Raw genomic sequence first — 22,224 nt, 5'->3', positions numbered from 1 at the left:
GGCTAAGTTAAGTAAACTCACCTCTCTGAGTAGCAGGAATACCTGTATGGGAACTTGCACCCTCCAAGACTTCTAATAGGACAAAATGAATTCCATTCAGATAATATATGAGAAGAGTCATGCAGTACAGCACAACAGCCATCATCATATAAAAATTTTTTTTAAGCAATATGAGGGAAAAAACCTTCTTTATATACACTATATTATATACTTTGATAGCACATCATAAATCAGTATAAATAATTAACTATGAAATCTGTCTTGCAAATTACAATATGATCGTTTACTAAAGGTCATTGACACATAAGGTGGTATACAAATATTTTTAAGATAACAATCCTGTAGAGGTATATAAGAAGGTATCAATATATTAAATAAGCTGCTAAGTAAATGTAATGACAATGAAACCTCAAGTCTACTTGAGAAGACATGACAGACAAAATAACTGTCTGGTCGAATGCTTCTGAAGTGATATGCAGTACAATATGGAATGGGAAGAATCTCAGGAAAAGCAATATACGTGAACAGGCTACCCTCTACTGGTGAGTGTCCATTACACAAGTAGCACTGTCTACAGTGAAAAGCAGTGAAAAAGGCACCGGTCAGGAGTTTCTAGATAGATCCTCTCTTTGAAAATGAAAGGTTAACAGTATCAGTATGTGATCAATTTTAAGTTAAGCACACACAAACGCATAATAACAAAAAAAAGGCAATAAGAATATTATTGCTGAAATTAAACTGACCTCTGAAAATACAAGTAAATGTTGTTGGAATTCTCATTTGTACAACTTATGTAATGAGCAAAAAAGGGAGCTCTCTAACATTTTAGTACAAGAACATTTATAATAATTCACAGATACTAAATTTCCTAACACTAGCCGTTTTGGTAGGTAGGTAATCCAACAACGGAGAAGGAAGTAAAGACAACTAATTTAAATGAACGATGACCTAATTTCTAATACAGTCACAGAAGGACTGTGATAACCATTCTCAAAATGCAGCTTTATTTCAGATAAAATAAAGCAGCTGTTTAACAGCTAGCATGAGCTACACTACATCAATCGTTTACTATGTGAGTTCAAGGCTCCTTTCAGTTAAAATGAAAGTTGCAAGGAATTTTTCTCAGCTGAACAATCAGTATTTGCTAGATTTCCCACTATGAAAACTATGAGATTAATAATTTGAGGCTGATCATACACGGAGTTATTTTATATGGGCCGCTACAGAAGCAAAGCGGTTATGAGGCAAGCCTAATTATTACGTAATTTATAATTCTTTAAGTCAAATCATATCCAATATCCACTGGTTTGCAGCACTTTCAATACTGTAAATGCAAAGACAGAAGAACTACCGGAAACCTACAGAATATGTACAGAATGATTAGCCAACCACATTTTTCGTGACTCAAAAAATTTGACTTCAGGAGCAAGCAAATCCATTATGCTTAGGTAGCAAAGTATATCTGAAGTATGTATAAGTACGGATATTTTAAAGCTACTGCAACAATGAAAGAGCAGAATACAAAATAAGTAAAAAACCAATAATCCAACATTCTTCCATTTAACTGACCTTTAGCTGGTGAGAAGGGTTGAGAAGCAAGGGGATCAGAGGAAAGTTCCAATGGAAACTGTAGCTGTTCTTCATTGTCTGTAGAAGCTTCAACAAAAAAACCCAAACCCAACTGATAATTAATCTCCAAAAGACTTGGCAGTAAAAACAAGCACTACAGATTCAATTTAGTCAGGTCTGACTGAAGAGATTTCTTCAACATGCGCATAGAGTGATGCAGTTCTGTTTGAACAGATAGATGTCTGACAATAAGTCCAGCTACTAAACTGAACAGAAGCCATGTTCCATCAAACAGGATTTTATTTAGTATTTTTGGAAAAAAAAAAAGTCAATTCATGTATTTTAGATTTGATTCTGCAGTTGGATCTGAATTAGCTATACATTATGGTAAAAGGTAACGTGATTTATTTCAAATAAAAGAAAATAAAACCATTTACTGTTATACTACATAAGAAGTAAGGTATAATAATGTCTTAGAATCATATGGTTCTGTTCTACTACCTAACTGCTTTCTTTAGAAGGGATTATCTTCAGTCCTGTCAGAATTCCAATATCCAGCTTGCATATAGACATTTCCAGCATAAGATTGTGCTTCATTAGCAAGATGACATATGCAGATTGCAGTAGTCTCTTCTATTCCCTCCATATTGCTACATGCTTCACTGATCTCCAAAAATATTACTGACCTATTTAAGGGTTTTCTGGAGGTTTTTTTAAGTATTATTAATCATCTATTTTGTACCTTCCTGAAGTAAAAACAAAAATTTGCTACTTATAAGAACAAGTACCCTATAATAACATACATATATCAAAATACAATGGAAGTAACAGAGCACATCTGTTACACTAATTCATTAGAGGAAAATATTCGAGGGCAGCATATGGAATAAGGAAACGCCAAACTTCTTTTTCATGTTAATGCAAGTTTGTTGATTACATACAAGCAAACAATATTTGATAAGTAAGTCATCCAGTCATCATTTGTGCTGGAGGTCACATGTATGAACTTTAAAAAACATTATGTATTAACTTCATGATTTTTAAAGAACCTCTTGTAAAAATGTGTATATGTAAATGAAATTAAAATGTAAATTCATTAAGTACTGGAAAAAAAAAAAGAAAGAAAAATATATCTCTTATCTTTACATGCCTCAACATTTACCTCTTTGCTGTGATTTTTCTGTAGGAGCTTTGTTGGCTTGTAATGCTTGGTTTTTGTCAAATGTAATTGCAACAGCTGTGACTGCAATCTGCAAATCAGAAATATATGGCATATTAGGTAACTTAAATGTCTTGTGCAATCTGGAAAAATAATGTTGAAAAGAAGCCAGCTTTTTCCATGGAAAAATATCAGGGGGAAAAAAATATCATATAAGTAGACATATTGAAAAACTCTTCAAAGCAGAACATGAAAGGTAATACTAAGGTCCACTGTTAGAACATAGGCCTGATAGCATTCGTCCCACTTTATGATTTTGTTCATCAATTCTTTCCTTCTTTCTTAGTGAACTAACATAAAAAAAGAATCCTAAAAACTCATTAGCACTGCATTTGTAAGAGAGCAAGAGAGATGCTTAATTGATCACAAGAATGATGCTATGCTTCTAAAGAAACCATTATATTTAAAAATATTCAAGTATATTGCACTGTTTTGAAACAAAGAAAGAAAATCAGACAATTGTAATGACAGCACACTAGAAAACTAGTGTGTCATATTCTTGTAGTATATGGGGTAACACCTTTCAATGGATATCTAGTCAGGGCTTTTGTTTTCCTATCTAACTAAAAAGGTAAACACTATTACTATGCACTGTGTTCGTGAAATGCCATTTAGCCCCATAACTCTCTAAACTGGTGAACTCTAAGTTATCCTATTTCTTCTCCAAAGATAATGGCTTTAAGTTTCACTTCAGAATTCTCCAGACATACTAGTAAACAAAATTCTAGCCTTGTTTAATCTGAGCAACAAATGTTAATTAAAGGCCAAACCTGGCATGCCTAAATGCTGAAAATCAAAAGAAGCCGTTTACTTACCTGAACTATTTCATCCTCTGGCAGAGCAACTGTAAAATTTACATGACAAAGGCAGCATGGAACCATAGACCGTAGCTTAAAATACAAGCTCTGTGGATGACAAGACAATATTTGTGTTACTCTAAAAAGCATATGGTTTATTTCAGAGAAATTAAAGATCCAAATTCTTTTCACAGTAGAAATCATCCAATCATATAAATTCTTTTTTAAAGAAGTAGCCTTTATACTCCTGTTTCTATAGAACACTACCAAACCAAGGACTCATTCCAATTCAAAAAGCTTTGGAAATCCTTAGTATATTAAGGAGGCTGAATCTATCTTTAGAGCAGCTTATGAACTATTTACAGACACTTTGCAGTCAAATTCTGAAAAGTAATTACAAGTAAAACGTTATTTTCAGTATAGCCTGATTTTACTCCCATTTGAACAATTCAATAAAAGGTTTGAAATGCGATTCTTACCTTCAAGAGATTCTCACAGAGATCATTAAAGTTCTTATTAAGTGTTTGATTTGTTAGGTTAACGTTGCTTAATCTGGATACTCTTACTGCTGTGAACATCTGCATTAGAAACAAATGCACTTATTTTTTCCCAATATATCCTTGTTTGTTATCTTAAAACCAAAACAAATTAATAAAGAAGGCAAATAAAGCCTAACATAGTAAGGGGTAGGACAGGGGGAGGGCAAGAGATGGAAAGAAAAGGAAAAAAACTGTAGCAACAGTTACGTAAAGTGCTTACTGCTGTTGAAACATTATGAACAAAAGGCAAGTTTTCTGCAAACTTGAATTCGTATATGAATATATGAAACAAACCATTAAGCAAGATATGAAACACTACGCTCTTTTTACTTGCTTCATACAGGAGTCATTCTACTTGCTACACATTCTGTTAACTCCTGTTGAATATTGTATGTTAATTATATACAGTAATGTAGACAATAACGGAATCTCATATACAGATACACAGGCATCCCATCAAACCTGAGTGTGCTGCTTGTGCGATCATATTGTTTTCAGGTTTGAGTTGTGCCTCTGAAAAGCAGTCTTGCAATGTGCCAATTCGGCGTAAAAGCTCACTTAGATAGATCTGTTCCAGCTCTCTACGAGACTGAATAGTATTGCACAAATATCACCTAAATGTTTAAATTTAATTGTAAATGGAATTTTTCTCTGCTCACTAGATTTGCTTTATCTAATTCTTATCCATCTTAACCTATCAATGTTATGATAATTCAGTATCGCACACTAAGTAATAGTCAAGAGTTTGTTTCTTTCAAGAGGCTTCAAAATCTAGCCAAGCTCTTAATAACGTCTCAAACTTTAAAGTTCAGATTTACTGTAATAATTTTTTTTTATTTTTGTACCAGCTTCTTTGTTACATAACAGTATTGACAAAAAACACAAACAAACAGGCTCCAATACCTTATGTTTTGTTACCAAAATACTACTTTTATTTCTAACACAATAGTATCTTTTTACTTTATCTTTCAAAATTAGTGATCTCTAATACATATTTAAATTGCTAGCACATATTTCAACATATGTCAAGACAATTTGGAAAAAAATGTGGGTTTTTTAATTTGAATAAGCTTACTTGGATTTCTGGTGTCCAGTTATTTATACCAGGCATAATTTCTGTGTTGCAACTGTAAAAACCTGAAAAGAAGATATTCCGGGAAGTCTATATTGTGCACTGAAATATCAAAATACTTTCAAAGAAACGTACCTGACTTTACTTGATAGTTTGCAAGTATTTTCTCTCATTTGTTTTTGAATATTGAATAAAATACCATAAATAAAATCAACATGCAAAAAACAAACATAGCATCTGAAGAATGCCGTATGACATGCAAAAGAAACACATCTGCTCTGTTAGTGATACTGCAGTGACAAACAAGGGTAAGAAAGATGGAACTCACCACTTCTAAAACACTAAATCACAACAGAATTCTTATTTTGAATATTTCCTCAACCACCAAAAAGCAAGGCCAGAAATGCCATCATGTTGAGGAACAGAAGAGAGGCTGTAATGGCATGAAACGCAACAGTGACAGTTGCTCCCCATGGAGACTGGGTAACTCATGTCATCTGATGTCAAGTCTAATTGCTTAAAAGACTCCCTGACTGCTTTGCTTCCTGAAACTGCTCCTTGTAGAATGAACTCATATTCATACCATGAAGTAAAATAACAATATCAAGTCTAATGATTGAGTTGTGAAAATTATTCACTTTAATCTGTTTAATATTCTCAAGTTGCAACACTTTCTAGAAATACATCTATAAATCATCAAAGAAATTTGAAGCTACTCTAGTTCTACTAGTTGACTTTACCACCCTCTACAGAAAATGACCAACACTGACTAGGATAAAAATGCTGTGGGTGATTGAAGAATTCCAAATAATTTTGGACTTTGCATTTTTGAACAGCAAAGGCTACAAATGCAGTGAACTCAAAGACTTAAATTGACAGTATGGTACAATCACAAAGCAAGAAAAATACAACTGCACCTGTTGAACATGAGCACTGGAAGGGCAAATAACACTTTAAATAACATTCTTGGAATACAACACTAATATGTCATATTATACAGCTACAAATACTTAAAGGAGTATTTTGCTCTCTCTACCTCCACTTTCACTGACCCTGCCAAAGAAACACTGTGCTTATTTCAGTTTTCAATAAGAAATTCCTGTAAATGGCTTAATGACTTGTTTTTCATAGGTACATCTGATAAGCTAAATACTTTAAGAATATTTTCACTGTTATGCTAGAACTTTTTATTTTTTTAAATAAAAATATTTTTATTTTGTCATTTTGCAGTCTACAGTATAAATTAGATAAATATGTTTTGAACTGTACCAGAAGGTGGTGGAACATCTGTCAGTAGTGAATGTACATCCTCCATTGCATCAGTATCATCAATCTGGAAAAAGGAATAAATGATAAAAATCATGTTTATGTTCTGGTCAGTCTCAGAAAAATGTAAAAACTTTGTTATCAACTGACCTGTATCTGGCAGCTAAGCCAAGATTTTAAAAAAGGATTCCAATCAATCAAACCTCTGAATCTTAATTAGCAGCCTGTGATATTCTTAATTAAATTGTATTACAAATAAAGCAATGTGCACAGAACACACAAAAACTGCAGTAGATAAGACTAGAATAAGAAGATAATTCTAAAAACAATTGAAAATGCTGAACAAGGTCCCATACAGCTTACAGCTTTTTCCAGCTAAGGATCTTTGGCTTACTAGAGCTCTCAAAGTCTGTATTATGCTGATGTGATCATTCTCTGCCTATTCCAAGGACACATAAAAATCTTTCCAAGACTTTTATAAAAACTTTGCTTAGTAAGAACAGCAGAAAATCAAATAGGAAAAGGTAAATTTGGGGATTATTCATTTTTACAATCCAAGTAACCTCTATCCTATCCAGTCTTCAAAAACCTGTTTTCTAGGTCAAATTGAGAGCATATCTGCTCTGGTACCTTCTGTAATTATGAGTGTGTCACATGTTTCCAGGTTCCTTCAGCCTGTTTGATCTGTAAGAGATCCAAGTTTACCTCTAACTTCCAACACCAAGTTTTTTGGAAATGGTTTATCTTTTAATTCCTGTATTAAAAGGTCCTCTGCCAGGTATTGTTTCGCCGCCTTCTCTCTCGCAAAGCAAGAGAAGGTGTCTATCTACACACGTACCACCCAAAAAAAATAGAGCCTTTCCCCTCATAATTGCCATCTCAGCATCTCATAGCATTTCCTCATCACATAAAACGTTTTATCACTTTTTTTGTACATATTCTTAGTGAACACTAATTTTACTCTTCAAAGGTCAGTCAGGAGCTTCACTAAAATTCCTGGAATATTGTTTCCAATATCCACTCTCTTAGAAAAGGCAGGAGTGAGAGGTCCTATTGATGAAAAGTCCTTTTCTCTATAAATAGATATTGAACTACCAAAACACAAGGACACATATTCTAGGATCAACATAATGTAAACTAGTAAACACGAGTCCTTAAAATCAAATCTTTTCTTGCTAACTTTATCACCATTTATAATGGACTCCATAGTACATTACAGTATAGAAATGTACTACAAAGTTAGTACTTTAAAGTTAGCAAAGTAAGGTTTTTCCCTTCTGCATGGAGATCTCCTATCTCCCCAAGTGCATATACTAGAGTTAACAGTGTAGAAAGAAGAATTCTCCAGAACTGTAAAATATGTGCTGAGCTCAGCTTGCAGTACATGATGGAGTTCTAACCAACTGACCTTTGCTTATAATGTATCAAGCTTCTTTATGAAGCAACTAGACAGAAGTAGTATGCCAAGCTTCTACTATCGCTCTCTGCCTTGTATTGTCAAAAAAGGCTGTCGCCTTTTTGAAAGTGAAATGGAGGCTGGACTTAATATTTTTTCCAGTATTTTTCCTAACGTATTCCAAGGGTCTCTTGCAGTGCAACTCTCTTAAGGTTTCGAGGGGTGGGAGGGTGTTTAATAACTTATACAATCCTTTATTTTTTACAAAGGCATTCAACCCTTTTTGCATTTTTCTAAGTATTTTCTCACTGGCTCAGCCATTTCAATACATTGCCTCAAGAGAATATCTATCATAACTTTCGAGTATACAATTCCACTCCACTCAATCTACACAGATAATGATATTAAAACAAAACCAAAAACCTAGTAAGACCAGCTGCAAAATACACTTGATGAGAATTGTCCTAATTTCTTTTTAATGTCAGAACTAACTAGCAAATTTAGTTTTAGGGACTTCTTAATTCACTTACTTCAATCCAGGTATGCCCACAATATATTGGAAAGCAAAAATTATTTACTCAAAGCACAAAAACACTAACTAATCTCAATTTATTATGCTAACCTCTCCCAACCTGTTATATTTGCACTCTCCTTTCTTACCTCTGTTTTCAAATGAACTGCTGTTACAGTGCTCTCATACTCCCTATCTACCACCTTTCTTCCAGATTATTTTTTATCAAGATAGTGGTTTGCATAGATAAACATAAAGGAAAGTCTTGAATGTACCTTAGGCTGCAATTACAGGCTGAAATTTCATTCAATTGTCTTTTTCTTAGTCTAAAGACAGGTATTTGTAATATCTGCATCTAGAAGATGATCAAAACTCTAGCCTTCTTTAGACTCTGGATGTTTTCCTTCAAATTTGTACAATGTTAAAATCACATCTTTGAATTCAGTCAGAGGTAAAAGAAATTATGTTCTTTATCTGAGGGTCTTGACTACTACCAGTGCCAGAAATGAATAATTCTAAATATCCAACTATAACAATAAGAGCTGAGAAACGGGAAGAAGATTTTTCTTAGCTAAATGTGGTGAAAACAGAGAATCTCAACGTTAAAAAAAAATATCTAAGCTTTGGATGAGTCATGACTGCTGCCTGAAGTACACAGAAGGGCATTTCTTACAGCTCTTAGTTATTATTCTAGATATTTCTACATGTTCATGAACAGTAGAGGAATCCTTTCTGATATTATCCCCAGCATAATATAATTATGCTTTACGTAAAAAGAATAAGAGACAAAATCCAACACTTAACATTTTCTACTGCTATAAAATGGAAAAATTTACATACAATTCAGAGTCTTTAGAGATGAGTAAGAAAACTGTTATCCATTTCAAAAAATATATTTCAGGAAAACAACAGGAAGAAAACGAGTACTGAAAATATTTATCACCTCCAAGACAAAAGCATCCTTTTTCCCATGTGAAAGGTCTAGCTCTGTAACTTCATCAGAGCTTTCTGATTGAGACCTTAATAATCTGGAACGCTGTCTCGGCTCTGGAATGGGAGACCCAATGATTTCTTCGGGCAGCTCCTAAATAGGACAGAAAAATTAATCCTTCTTCTACAAAGCATAGAAATAACTTTAATTATGAGTAATAGATTAAGAGTTCTAAACACCAGAACATTCCAAAAATAATTTTACTGAGAAATAAACCTAAATAACTACAAACGTATTTGTATGTGTGTTAAGAGATATGAAAACTCCAGCAGGTTCCCAAAAAATAGAGACAAGACCTTACAACTCTTCTAGAAAACAACTTATGTTCTGAATGATTCAGTCAATAAGAATTCACAGATACACATGGTGTATAGTTGTTTGACTCAGAATGCGTTATTTTTAAGTATATAAAAGCTTTACTTACTGGAGGATTAATCTCATAGAGTTCCTTGTTTTTTGCTATTGTATCATTTATTTTCTTTTGCATGTGAGATATATGCTGCTCATAGGTGCCATCATTCGGAGTCTTCCCAGCAATCTGAATACCACCAGGTGTTGGCAAAGCTGCTAGATACACACCTGTTGCAGACTTAAAAAGTCATTAAGAAAAATGACAATTAGATAAGCATGTACTTCTAGTATTTTCATATAAGTTTTCCATGATGTTTATGCTATAACGGACAGCATTGTGACATGCACACTACAGCATTTCTTTGCATAATAAAGAGAGATCCCTCTCCTGTTCACTGATTTAAAAAAAGCACTACTCTTTTAATAAACTTTCTCCTCCTCATAGGTCTTTTCCATGGTGGAACTCTGAATTACCTAAAAGTTCCAAACAAGTATGAATCAAAACCTCTGCCCTAGTACATTTTGCCAGGCAAGCGACAGTTTCAAGGATTTAAAATTTGGCCAAACCATTTACAGTATCACTGAAGTTGTGACCATCCCACCTCCATTCACAGAAAAGAGATCATCATTTCAGACAAAAGAACACAGCAAATCAGGCAATATTACCCAAACACTGATGAAGGAAAAAGCAATTTATTTCACCATTCTAACCTCACGTGACAGAATGAGGTTAGAAAATACTGCTAATGAATATTTCTTAGCTATCTCTAAGATACTTCCAATCTATCATTTATTTCTTCAGTGGCATCAAAGAAGAGGCAACAGACCTTTCTCTTGTTGGTCACTAGTCAAAAGAACTATAATTTGACATTGCTTGTCATGGAATTGCAGCGCAACTTGAGGAACAGGATGTCTTTCACAGGATCAATAAAGAACACAATGATATTTCAATAATTTATGCCATTAAACCATCTAAAGTTTCTTTTCCTCTCTCACTCATTCTAATAATCTAAACCTAAAAAGATTTGAGTCTTCTTTTTCTGGTGCTGAAAGACAGTCTGGCCTGATCTGTCAAAAATTAGATACCTCATTCTTTTCCATGATTTCTTTTATTCTTAAAATGACATTTTAATACCTGTGGTTACTCTGAATTCCATATCATTTTTAGGTCTGTGTGTCGTGGAAAAATACTGCAAGAAAGCAAAAGATAAAAACGCGTACTTACTGCCAATCCCATCAGCATGTTTTCACCCACAGTGATCTGAATTCTCAGCCCAAACAAAGCATTCATTCCTCTCAGTTTTAGTTTATTCATCAGTTGGGTATGCACTTCATATTCCATAAATGGCAAGAGATTACTGATGGATGTGGCATTTGCCTCAGCTTGAGCTTTCTTCTTTAGACGGCATAACCTGACAATACAAAACAGTACAGAGACATCAGCAGATAAAAAGTTTTAATGGACTGTTGAAGACACAAAGTTATAACAGGGTACTTTCATATTTTTTCCTCATCATATAACCTAATACAATGTTGTTTTTTTTAACGTATTTTACTGTGGAAAAAAAATCCTGTCATCAGGAAGATGGAGACATGCAGTAAGTCTCAATAAGTAAGAGTTTGATTTCATTTTTTACAGGAAACTGATAAACGACAAAACTAGGTAACATAAAAAACAAGCTTATGAAACAGAACAATAAATAACCTTCAGCAATGTTATAAAATACTCCCCATCAAAGCAGAAGACAAAAACCAAGTAACTGTATTTTTCCAAATCACTGACTGCAGTCATTTCTCCCATCTTAAAACGTGCAACGTGCAACACCTGGGTTTTGTCATGGTAGCCTGACAGCACCAAATAGCCATGTAAAGAAGTTTTCTACAGGTTGCAGATAACCACCTACTAGATGTTTGGCTAAATATATTAACACTCCTATCATAGCAGCAACTTTAAAAATTCGCCCTGCTCACTGTTGTCAAACAAATATTGAAGACAAACACAACTTTTTTGGTACTACAAGTTGTCTGGTATTTGTTAAACAAAACCAGATTATTTTAAGGGACAGTTAACTGCAGTCCTTTTCAACTGAGACTCAGAACTGATGAGGTGTCTTCTTCTACACTGCTGCAATTGTGAAATAAAATATCAGTTCTTTACAAGAACTCCTTGAGACCGTCTTATCCATATTTTCAGCTTTTCTTCTAGTAAGACCCCAAATGCAAGCATCTATTTCTGTTCCTGCAAACCTCCTAGGCAATTCGCTGCACTGCCTGATTGTCCTCATGGGTAAGCAGTTTTTCCTTATATCCACTCTAAATCTCTCTTGCTTCAACTTAATGCTCGTCATCTTTCACCCTCCCACTGTGCAACACTGTGAAAACCCTGGCATGCTGCATGGCCTCCTTATAGGCACAGGCTGGCTGATATTAGGTCCCCCCAAATTCTGCCTCTCTCCAGACTGAACAAGTCCAGCACTCACAGCTTGTTTCCATAGAGCTGGTGCTCCCTACTCCTCCACTAGCCCCCATAGGCCTCCACTGAACTTGCTCTAGCCTTCTGATGCGTGTCTTACTGCTGGGGAGGACAAAACTGCACAAGTATTGTATTGTTTGGTCCCACCAATTGTGGTGTAACTGGCAAATTCAGAAGAGAATGCAGTCCATCATCCCCTCTATGTCATTAAGATGTTCAACAGGACAGGTCTTACTGCAGACTCTGTTAACACAACTGACTTAAACACTTCACAATTTCCAGTGCAATAGCTGTATGTGACCATGTTAGCAGTCTCGAACAGAAGTTAAAGCATAAAAATTCTTACATCAAGGCAGACAAAATACAGTAATTACCATAGGCATAAAAAACCCAAGCAGAAGATTTATCAAATGCCCCTTCACATGGACAAATTGCCAGATGTCCATCAACAGACATGACACACATCACAGCAGGAGAAGAAGGCTGCCATCCAATATGCTGTCATTAACTCCTACCAATTCAACATAAAAATTAAGGTTTGATGACATACTGGATTTTTACAATAGAAATTCTTTCAAAGAAGTCCAAAACTTCCCTAAGAAAACATTTTTATAGATACCTGGCTTGAATTAGACATCCTTTCCCAACAACTATTGCCTCTACCGGAAGATCAATTGTGGTGAAAAGAACATCAGGAACTTTTTGCTTCCTGCAGTTGTAACAGTAAGTCAGATGCGCAGGAAATGGCATGTTCAATTCATCATACGGTATATGGCAAAATCCACAACCTGGTGGTGAAGCTTCTTCAATCCTAAAAATACATTATGGAGAAGATACTTAAAATATCTTATTACCATCTTATTAACAACGATCAATACATGCACGTGCATAAACACCTACAGACACCCACTTATACCATACACTGCAACTATATTCTGCTCCATTATACCAATGTGTCAAATATTACATTTTATGAATTAGAAAAATAAAATTAGGCTGCATATTACTAGCTAAAATGCTATAAACGAAACTTGCATTTAAACTTTTTATGCAAGGATCAAGAAAATGCACATACAATGACCAACAACTTAGATAAACCTAAAACATTACTGCGCTGGCTTTAGGCACTATGATTTCTAAATGTAATCCATGGTACAACAGTACCACAGAGAATTTGCTCTACCATATACAATGAAAAGTCCCTTTTACATGGATTGTGTCCAAAAAACCTACACAAACCTAATGAGCAGAACATAAACAACAAACCAACCATCCTACTGAGAAGCAGAACAATATATATTAACATTGCAAGAAGAATAGCAAGGTTATTTTCTAAGATAAGGTATTAGGTAAAACTTGTGATTCTCTTAAAACACCTAGACCCTCTCCCCCACGAGAAATATCCAGGAATGAGCACTACAAGAATATGAACAGGGACAGCACAGGCTAGCTGCATCACTGCAAATTTATTCTGCTTCACATAAACAGTTCTTCTCAGTGAATTTTGAAGAGATGCTTAAGCTAGTGCAACAGATTTGGAACATTAGTTATCATTGACTTTGGCAAATATATTTTGTCTCAAACATGGGCTTTGTCTTTTTTTTTTTTTTTACCTTCCTTTGGCATTTCTAATCTATGCCAAGATTCTCAGTAGCACCAAAATAAATAGTTTCATTAAAATGCAATTTAATTAATACTATGAGAATGACATTTCTTTCTCTCCATCATACACTGATTATTGAAACAAATATTTCTGTCCTGACTACAGTTTTCAGCAGTCATCCACACAAGAAGATAACAGCGTGCTGCTAACAAAGTTAAATAATAATAAATAATACTATGTTAGCAGGGTTATTATAGAAAAAATAATGCAAGTGCTAAGTTGTAATAAACAGCCTTACTTAAGACTACAACCCCTTAAAATATCTGATGACTATCCTGATGAACACATAAATTACCAATATGCATTAATCTTATTTTTTTCCCCAAAACCCAGCTGTTTATCAAAACTCGTTCTTCAAATTTTATTGCAAGAGCAGAAACAAAGGGAAACGTCATGTTTGTCCTTCAATATATTTTGCTCATAAACTTCAACTAAAACACACATCTGTAAAAATCCGGCACCATCTTTGTTTTACAACCAAGCTATATAGCTCTTAAAGAGTATAGAGAAGAGGGTATATACACATATTACAGCCATAGCAGCATTTAGCTTGTGTACTTTATCGTATATCTGTCGTTTTTCCTTATAGTGTGATACAAAGTTGAGAAAGATACCTGAAGAGCAGCAAAGAAAAAACTGAGTTATGATCTGTGGTTAGTAGTCAAATGTGTTACCTTATTCAGACTGTTAGAAATAAAAACAGAATATCTAATTTGGTGCAGAGTTCCATTACTTCTGTTGTTGTTGTTGTTAGTGAAAAGCAGAAAAGTGGTTGGTCCCGCATCCTGCACTGTAACACTGTAACCTACCCTAATAGAGAAGAACTATCTTGGCTCTGAGGAAAAAAATCAACCTCTCCCTTCTCTGACCCTATGGAAAAGAAGTCAGGCTGCCATGACAACCTTTGTTCCAAACAGCCTTCCATGGTGCCATCCTGAAGAAACCTAGGGTTCAGTACAGCTGCAGTGCCAGACGCGGACAAAATACAGACCTCTTCACTATAAGAGAAAAGAATTACAACAAAATGAATTTCTACTACTTAGTGTTACTTTTATTTAAAGCTATTAGATTAAAAGGCTGGTACAAAGTCTCTATGAATTCTATGTAACTACTAACATTGTGCATTTGTGCAATTTTATCCATTAAATATCACAAACAACGCTCTTCATGTATTTAAACCATTGCAAAAGTAAGAGATGCAGAAAGATTGAATAGAAAGACTAAGGAGCTTTGTCCTGTGTTAGAAATAATATGCTATAACATGATAAAGACTAGTAAAGTTTAAGTAAGGTCTTCAATACTACGGTTAATAACAAAGAAATCCAGGCAAGCAATAAAAGCAAAGAAACATTTAAAAAAAAGGCATAATTTTTACCAAATTAAAATGGAAGTTGAGAACCTCATCATCTTATAAACATTCACTCTCAAAACAAAGTTAAAACGTAACACTGACAATCATTCTTCTTGGAGGATAAAAAAGTAGTAAACCAGTAAAATTTCACTATGAACAACTACAGTAATGGAACATATAGCATGTCAGGTAACTGATCAAATTCCTCATTTAGGAGAGTAAAGCCCTCGAAAGTGCGAAGCATCATCACAGAGCCTTTAATATTTCTGAAACTGTTAAATAAGAAAAATCTCTATAATCTTAAAATACTGTATTAGAAAAAAAGAGAGAGAGAAAAGCTATCCCACATTTTCTGGAAATACACATGTGCCTTTTTCTATTCGTCGTTTCTCTTTCTAGAATAATTTTTCATGTATAACTTGTCTGGCAGACCAGTACTTACAGACAGAGCCTGTAGCTCCGTAGTCTCTTTAAGCATGGAACGAAGCTGAACTGGCAAGTAAGCACAGGAACTCTAATAATTACATTATTTTATCAGTGATCAAATACTACAGCATTACATTCTTGAAGAAAAATGAAAGTATGAAACAACCCAATGACTGACTGCCTACCTATACCGTATATACTTTCCCTATAGTTACGATAGAAAAAAATCTACAAATTAGTCAAGCTTTCTACCAGGAGATTGACAGCCAAAGGAATAAATTTTCCATTTCTAGTGCATCTCTACCTCAGAGATGTAAACCTGTGCATTGCAATTCTGAGGTAAATATGATCTTTAATATACCAAGCAAGACAGGACACAACCAGACAAGACAGCATAAGGAATACAAATCATGCCTTGCCTGTAAAGTAAGTGCTCTTGTTTTCCTACTCTAAGAGCACGAGCTCTCAACTTCTACAAATAGTTTTCAAGTTTTGTGGAAGACAGACATATTTGGTGGGGTTTTTTTTACCTGCGGTGAAGCAATAAATGTGAAGGAGCAACAGATGTGAAGCAATCAATGCTGTGGCTTTCAGACTGATCATTTCTGGTTATCTTCTACTTTACCAACAGATGGTATGCGCTCATGAAAGTACTGTATAACTCTGTATTTCTTTCTTCAACTTATCAATTGCAAAGTAAAATGAAACTTCTTTTTCCAACTTCTCTCTTTAAAAAAGCAAATCTTTAGTGCTTTTTCTTTCAAGTATTTAGGCAAAATCAACTTAACAAAAAAGAAAACTTTGCTTCAGTTACTTTCCTAAAGCAATTCAGAACAACTAGGGAGCCAGAGTATGTTTCTGTTTGATACCAGTCAGACACACTTGGTACCAGGAGGAGCTCTTCATAGATTACTTTCCAGAGCTGTTATAGAAAAAGGCACAAACTTTGTTGGGCCAGAGAGAAGGAGAAGTAATACCATGAATCCCAAATTATTCCTCCCAGTCTGCAAGCCTCTCACAAAGTTCATTATAAGTCACAGAAATATGTAAGATTGGAATTTTCTCAGCCAAAGGGAATACAGTGGGACACTGGAGTTTTGGCCCAAACAGAATGCAGAGTTAGGGAATTTGACCTCAGAAAGACTACTCCACAGCAGCAGCTTAACATGTTCAACAGCACTATAGTACTGAAAGATAAAAATAATTACATACATTTTCCAGAAAGAAATACAGAACATTTACAGCTGAAGTATTCTAGACCTATCAGGCATGATATTCTCCTTTAACATACAATTAATATGTTTCTAGCAAAGCACTTGTGCTTTAAGCTTGAAGTTTTCCATTTAAGTACTGGTCTGCCAGTTGTTACCCATTAAAGAAACTACAATATATATACATGAAGAAATAGTCTTAGGCATTTACATAGATTAGGTTTAGAAAATTTCATAAATAAATCAATATTTTTACTACAAAAGCAAACATTTTGGTTTGAGGTTTTTTAAAAAAATAAAAATTGTTATGTTCATTAGGAAAAAAAATAAAACTCAACAAAAACCCAAACCCATTAAAAGAAAAAAAGCAACACAACACTGAAATCTCAGAAAGTTACTCTTAAAAACTCTCCAAAGTAGGTGTACTAGTCAGTACCAAGAACGGTGCTGAAAATGTTTGTCATTTTTAATTCACAGTACATGAAATAAACTTGCTGTGGCATTTTGAAAATCAAATCGTCATCATGATTTACCAAATGCTAGTAGATTCACTGTAGCCCACTACAGCATGACAACCCAATGCTTTGGCATGGGATTTTATTTCTTGTCTGATTTCTGCCCACCATGCATCTCGTGTTTCTGGTTCATCTGAAAGACAAAGTATAAATGAGTTCACTATTCTGCACAATGTTAACATAAAGCTTCATGCAATTAATCTGAAAAGTCAAATTTTACATATTCAAGTGTTTTGTTGTATCTGCACACTTTTTATTTCCTAGCTATTGCACTTCAAGCAAACACTAACAGGACTATTTGATTAATTTTCTTGTTTATCACCCATGGGAACAGGTTCTGACAAATTACTGCATTCCTGTTGTTGTCCATATGACAGATGACACCAAAATACTGTAGATAACATTTCAATCTCCACCCCTTTGAAGACCATACTGTCAGTTTCCAACAACATGAGAGCAGCATGTGACTTTCAAGAAAGCATCACAATTACTCTATAATATTTACAAACCAGGAGTAGTAGTAATGAAACAGTATTTGTAGTAATAAAGTAATAGCTGACTTTCACATACACCTGACATCTTTGAAATCACCTGAATAGTTTTTCCTACTGCAAGCAGTTCTGATAACCAGATTTTTAAAACATTGGTTCAAGACTGTCTGATTAATCAAACATACAGCTCTGTTCTTTTTTTTTTAGCACTTCTAACTTTGAGAAGCTATAGGTATTTGAAACTACTTCTATATTAACAACATGAACAAGTACAAGATTTACTTTGACTATATATTTGTTGATGCTTTTTTGCTTCAGTATCCTGGCAATGGCACCTTTTTCACTTCCTCCTCTGATTCCTTACCTAATTACCTTTATTGTCTTTGAGGTTAGACGTTAAGCTGTATCCTACCTGTTTTCCTCAAATACATTAAAAATGAAAAAAAAAGAGCGCTACTAGAATAAGTTTATGCAATCCCGTTATTTTAACTGTTCGGTAATTAGCTTCCCACAACTAAAGCTCCTGCCTTGTAAGCTTTTTACATATAAAGTCAATGCGTACTGCCATTTACAACTGGAGTTTGTCAACTGTTTCTTCTTTCAAAATGGTTTACCTGCACCAATGAACTTAGCTGAAAACTATTAATTGCTGATACATATAATAAGGGGGAAGACAATAATAAACAATAGGTACTCAGATGCTATAAAGGGTTCAGAGTACATGGGTTCTTATACAAATTCCCTGAAATTGACTGAACTTTGCAGATACAAAATGCTAGCCACTGAGACCTCCTCGCTGAATTATAATTTAAATTATTAATGTCAAAACCTGGGAGTCGTTGGGAACCAGTTTTGTAATATCAGGAATATTTATAAATATGGTGTATGATATCCCTATATCATACACTAGGTTCTCTGACAACATGACAAACAAAAATGAAAGATGCAGATACACACATACTTTGAAATTTACTGAAATAAAAATATTGTACAGCAAGATGTATTCATTCCTGAATTTACCTCAAATTTTCATTTGTAACTAGGCTATGATCATTTCATAATTAAAAACGGAGCACAGATGTATGTATATTCAACAATACCTAACTTATATGTTAATGCTTGTGTAACTCATAGCACTTTACTGACCAACAGCAGCCTTGTCTGTGCAGATTGAAGTTTATTCAACTTTTATTTTAAGAAATGAACACTGAACAGAAAAAAAACCCTATAGTGATAGTTCTTAGGAAGGTTCTCTGCAATCAAGACAAAAAATACACACATTATGACACATAACAGATTAAGTATATTCATGAACCATATCAATCATGTTCCATTATATCCGAGTTCACCTTCAGTAGGTTTCAATGCATTATCACAGTATCTCAAGGCATTGCATTTCACTGCTTCTCAACATGAAAACACTACTTAGACCCTTCCACTGACTGGGAAAATCAAGTGCTTCAGATGATATACAGTAATGCTGAATCAGATGACTGGAGCACCTGCTATTAAGGTCTCACACTTTTCAGCTTTCAAGAGCTGAGAATCATGCAGAATTAACCCATGGCATCATGGGTCTAGAGTTCCCAAGCTCAGCTGTTAGAGCCATTTGTGGTAAATAAAGGAAAGTGGGAGGTCATATGTCTTCTTTTGCATATGCATCTCTGAACACAAGCCGTGATTGCTGCTGTTAGTTAATGGCAGTAGTGGCACATAAAGGAGCAACTTTGGAAATCGTTTTAGGGCAAAGGCTATGGCATCTGACAAAATGGAGAGTTGTATAGGAGATGTAAGACCACGGTGTATTCCTTAAATGCTAGCACTAACTCTTTATGGCGAAATGGACATGGATCGTGGAAGCAATTCCTCCTCCTCCACCCAATCACAGACAAGAAGATTGTTTATTAATGTGTTCCTCCCTCTAACAGAAAAGTATAAGTAGTAGGAAAAGTGACTCACTGACTATGCAGAACAATTCTTGTTCAATTAGACTTGATCACAGGCAGCTGCCTACAAACATTGACTGAACAGCCACACAAATTTTTGTACTTCACAGAACATTTGCAAGAAGTAACCTTTTGTAGATATAAACAAAGATGAAAAAGCCAGTTTTACTAAATCATCACTTCTTTTTACACCTTTAGGTACCATTTGGCAAAAACTGTTCCTACTTGTCACCAATGACAAAAAATGCAAGAAAATGTGAAGACATGATGAAGGAGTAGAAAATTAGTAACAGGTGAAGTGACGGGATGAACAGGAAGAGCGCTGTGGAATAAAGAATAAGATTCCAAACAAGAATGTAAAGGTATGTAGCCACAGTAAAAAGTGAAACAGAATGAAATGCTGAAAGGGAACAGATGTGTTTAAGGGGAACAGAAAAGGTAGAAATAGTAGTGACGGGTCCCAAACTCTATGCAAAAGTTTACCTTTACTCCACAAAAATTTATAGTTTAAACTAAATTTTAGGAACAAGTTCCTAAGAGAGTTAAGACAACTTTCTCACCTATTGTAATGGAAAGCATGTATTGCTGTGAGGTTGCTCAACACTGTGTCTTGCTAAAGTAACATTTAACCCTTTACGCTGAGAATCTGTTCAACACTGGAATTACCAAAACTGTTAACTACAGTAATACAATGGATCATTTTCATTCTTACTAGATATAAGAACAATTTTCCAGCCATTGACTTCAGCGTTGACAGGATCAGTCCCAACACCTCTCAAAAAAAATCCAAGAAATTCTCATCATAGAAGTTCGAAAATTTCTATACAACTCATGCACGGTGTTCATAAAGATGACCAAGTCCTCTGCTTAAGACATTGAGTTCAATATTTTTTTCTTCCAGGAAGTGGCCAAAAATACGAATCAGTATGCTTGTATATAAATAGTGTACATTCAGTTAACATCAACTTACCTTTGCATATTAAAACACAAAACGATTGTCTACAATTAAAATCAAACACCATGACATTGCAATAATAAATTGATACAAAACATTGAATGCAGTGCAATGTGTAGCATTCATATTCTTCTGACAAATATTTTCACAAGCAGCCTCTTTTGACACATGAGCCACACAATTTCACATGGGGATGCCATTGTAGCATTTACAAGTTTAGTAAAGCTAAGGATTTACATAAACAATTAGAGGAGTTAGGGAAGCAGGATGGCATGTGTCCAGTACACTCCATAAGAGTGCCTGTTCTTTTTCGCTAAGGCAAAAGCTTAAGAACTAAGGGTTTGCAAAGCAGATTCAGCAGACAGTAGCCAGAAACGGTGGGTATTTTGGCGCATGCTTGGATCAGGTGACAGTACAGACTGAAAACTATGGCAGCTCACTGAAATGGTTACAGAAAGTAATGGCCCTGGATTCTAGGTGGAAGCAAAAAGGCAAGCATACATAGCACTCAATCACAAGCTCTTCTAGCAAATCTACTGAGTAGTTTATAGCAAGGTTTATCTACAACTTTAAGCAAAAAAGTTCGCAAAAATTACACTGCTATTAAGCACCCTTTATTGGAAGCCTAATTTTCTTCATGTTTCAAAATTGGCATGATAATTCTAAGAAAGTGGAAGCAAAGCACACCGTTTCTGGAGGTGAAGATCAGAGGAGCAATGTTTTCAATACAGTATTCTATAAAAATTGTGCCAACTCAGAACTCCTCTAACTGAAGTCTTCCAAACTTATTTTATTAAACAGCTTTAGAAGATACAAACAGAACTGTGTTTATTCTGTGCCCTAACTGTTCCTTTAACCAGTTCCATGCACCACCAATTCACCTATCTCTTTCCTTCAAAACATGAGGGTGACTTCTACGAGGCTGAATTGTCGCTAGGACAACATGTCCAAATCTTTCACCTGGAGATAACTCTAGACACTACTGACACTTTCCAATTCACAAGAAGCAATATCTTTCCAAAATTATTTCCTAGAGATTCACTTGTACAGGGCCTTTCAAGATTTAGCCACAATCTGCACAACGCTAAGTCCATACAGATTCTTAAAAACTTAAGAAAAATTAAGAAGAATGGTGTCTTGATTACACAGATCATACTCAAGAACTGTATTAAAGCTTAATCCCTAGACATCCTGAGATAGTAACTTGGAAGTAGGAACTACACGATTCATTTCAACCTAGGTTAATATTGCTTAAATTTAGCAAATATTTACATCATGTAACATTCTGAAATTAGGAGAATAATCACACTATGAAAGTTTTCACAATCTACAAATGACTTATTGTTCTGTTGTCTCAAAACCAGCAACGGAGACATCAATAATATTCCTTCAAATTCAATCTTCACCTATTTCACTAAGCAGAGCATTATCCACACACCTTCCTTATCCCCTTATTCTTGGATCTTCTTAATTAAAACCTAT

At 34.7% G+C, this 22,224-nt stretch overlaps 1 protein-coding gene across 27 annotated transcripts in view; it reads right to left on the bottom strand.

Moving 5' to 3' along the window:
- The window catches only part of C2CD5 (C2 calcium dependent domain containing 5), a 60,450-nt gene that overhangs the window by 6,676 nt on the left and 31,550 nt on the right, over nucleotides 1–22,224 (bottom strand). For 14 of the 27 annotated variants that reach the window (XM_069862552.1, XM_069862566.1, XM_069862584.1 and 11 more), the window contains 13 exons: nucleotides 17,369–17,483; nucleotides 14,750–14,845; nucleotides 12,804–12,995; nucleotides 10,937–11,123; nucleotides 9,785–9,949; nucleotides 9,313–9,453; nucleotides 6,466–6,529; nucleotides 5,200–5,261; nucleotides 4,065–4,163; nucleotides 3,604–3,693; nucleotides 2,732–2,819; nucleotides 1,570–1,656; nucleotides 22–72 (listed from right to left, as the gene is read on the bottom strand). In XM_069862552.1, coding sequence (XP_069718653.1) covers nucleotides 22–72; nucleotides 1,570–1,656; nucleotides 2,732–2,819; nucleotides 3,604–3,693; nucleotides 4,065–4,163; nucleotides 5,200–5,261; nucleotides 6,466–6,529; nucleotides 9,313–9,453; nucleotides 9,785–9,949; nucleotides 10,937–11,123; nucleotides 12,804–12,995; nucleotides 14,750–14,845; nucleotides 17,369–17,483 — 1,437 coding nt within the window. Of the gene's footprint in view, nucleotides 1–21; nucleotides 73–1,569; nucleotides 1,657–2,731; nucleotides 2,820–3,603; nucleotides 3,694–4,064; nucleotides 4,164–5,199; nucleotides 5,262–6,465; nucleotides 6,530–9,312; nucleotides 9,454–9,784; nucleotides 9,950–10,936; nucleotides 11,124–12,803; nucleotides 12,996–14,656; nucleotides 14,846–17,368; nucleotides 17,484–22,224 lie in introns of all 27 variants that reach the window. The other 13 variants (XR_011337886.1, XM_069862535.1, XM_069862430.1 and 10 more) reach the window with 2 other exon arrangements.

Source organism: Phaenicophaeus curvirostris, chromosome 1 (genome assembly GCF_032191515.1).
Source record: "Phaenicophaeus curvirostris isolate KB17595 chromosome 1, BPBGC_Pcur_1.0, whole genome shotgun sequence".
In the NCBI taxonomy this organism is placed as follows: Eukaryota; Metazoa; Chordata; class Aves; order Cuculiformes; family Cuculidae; genus Phaenicophaeus; species Phaenicophaeus curvirostris.
Note: the sequence above shows the minus strand (reverse complement) of the source record. Positions and strands in the feature narration are given on the sequence as shown.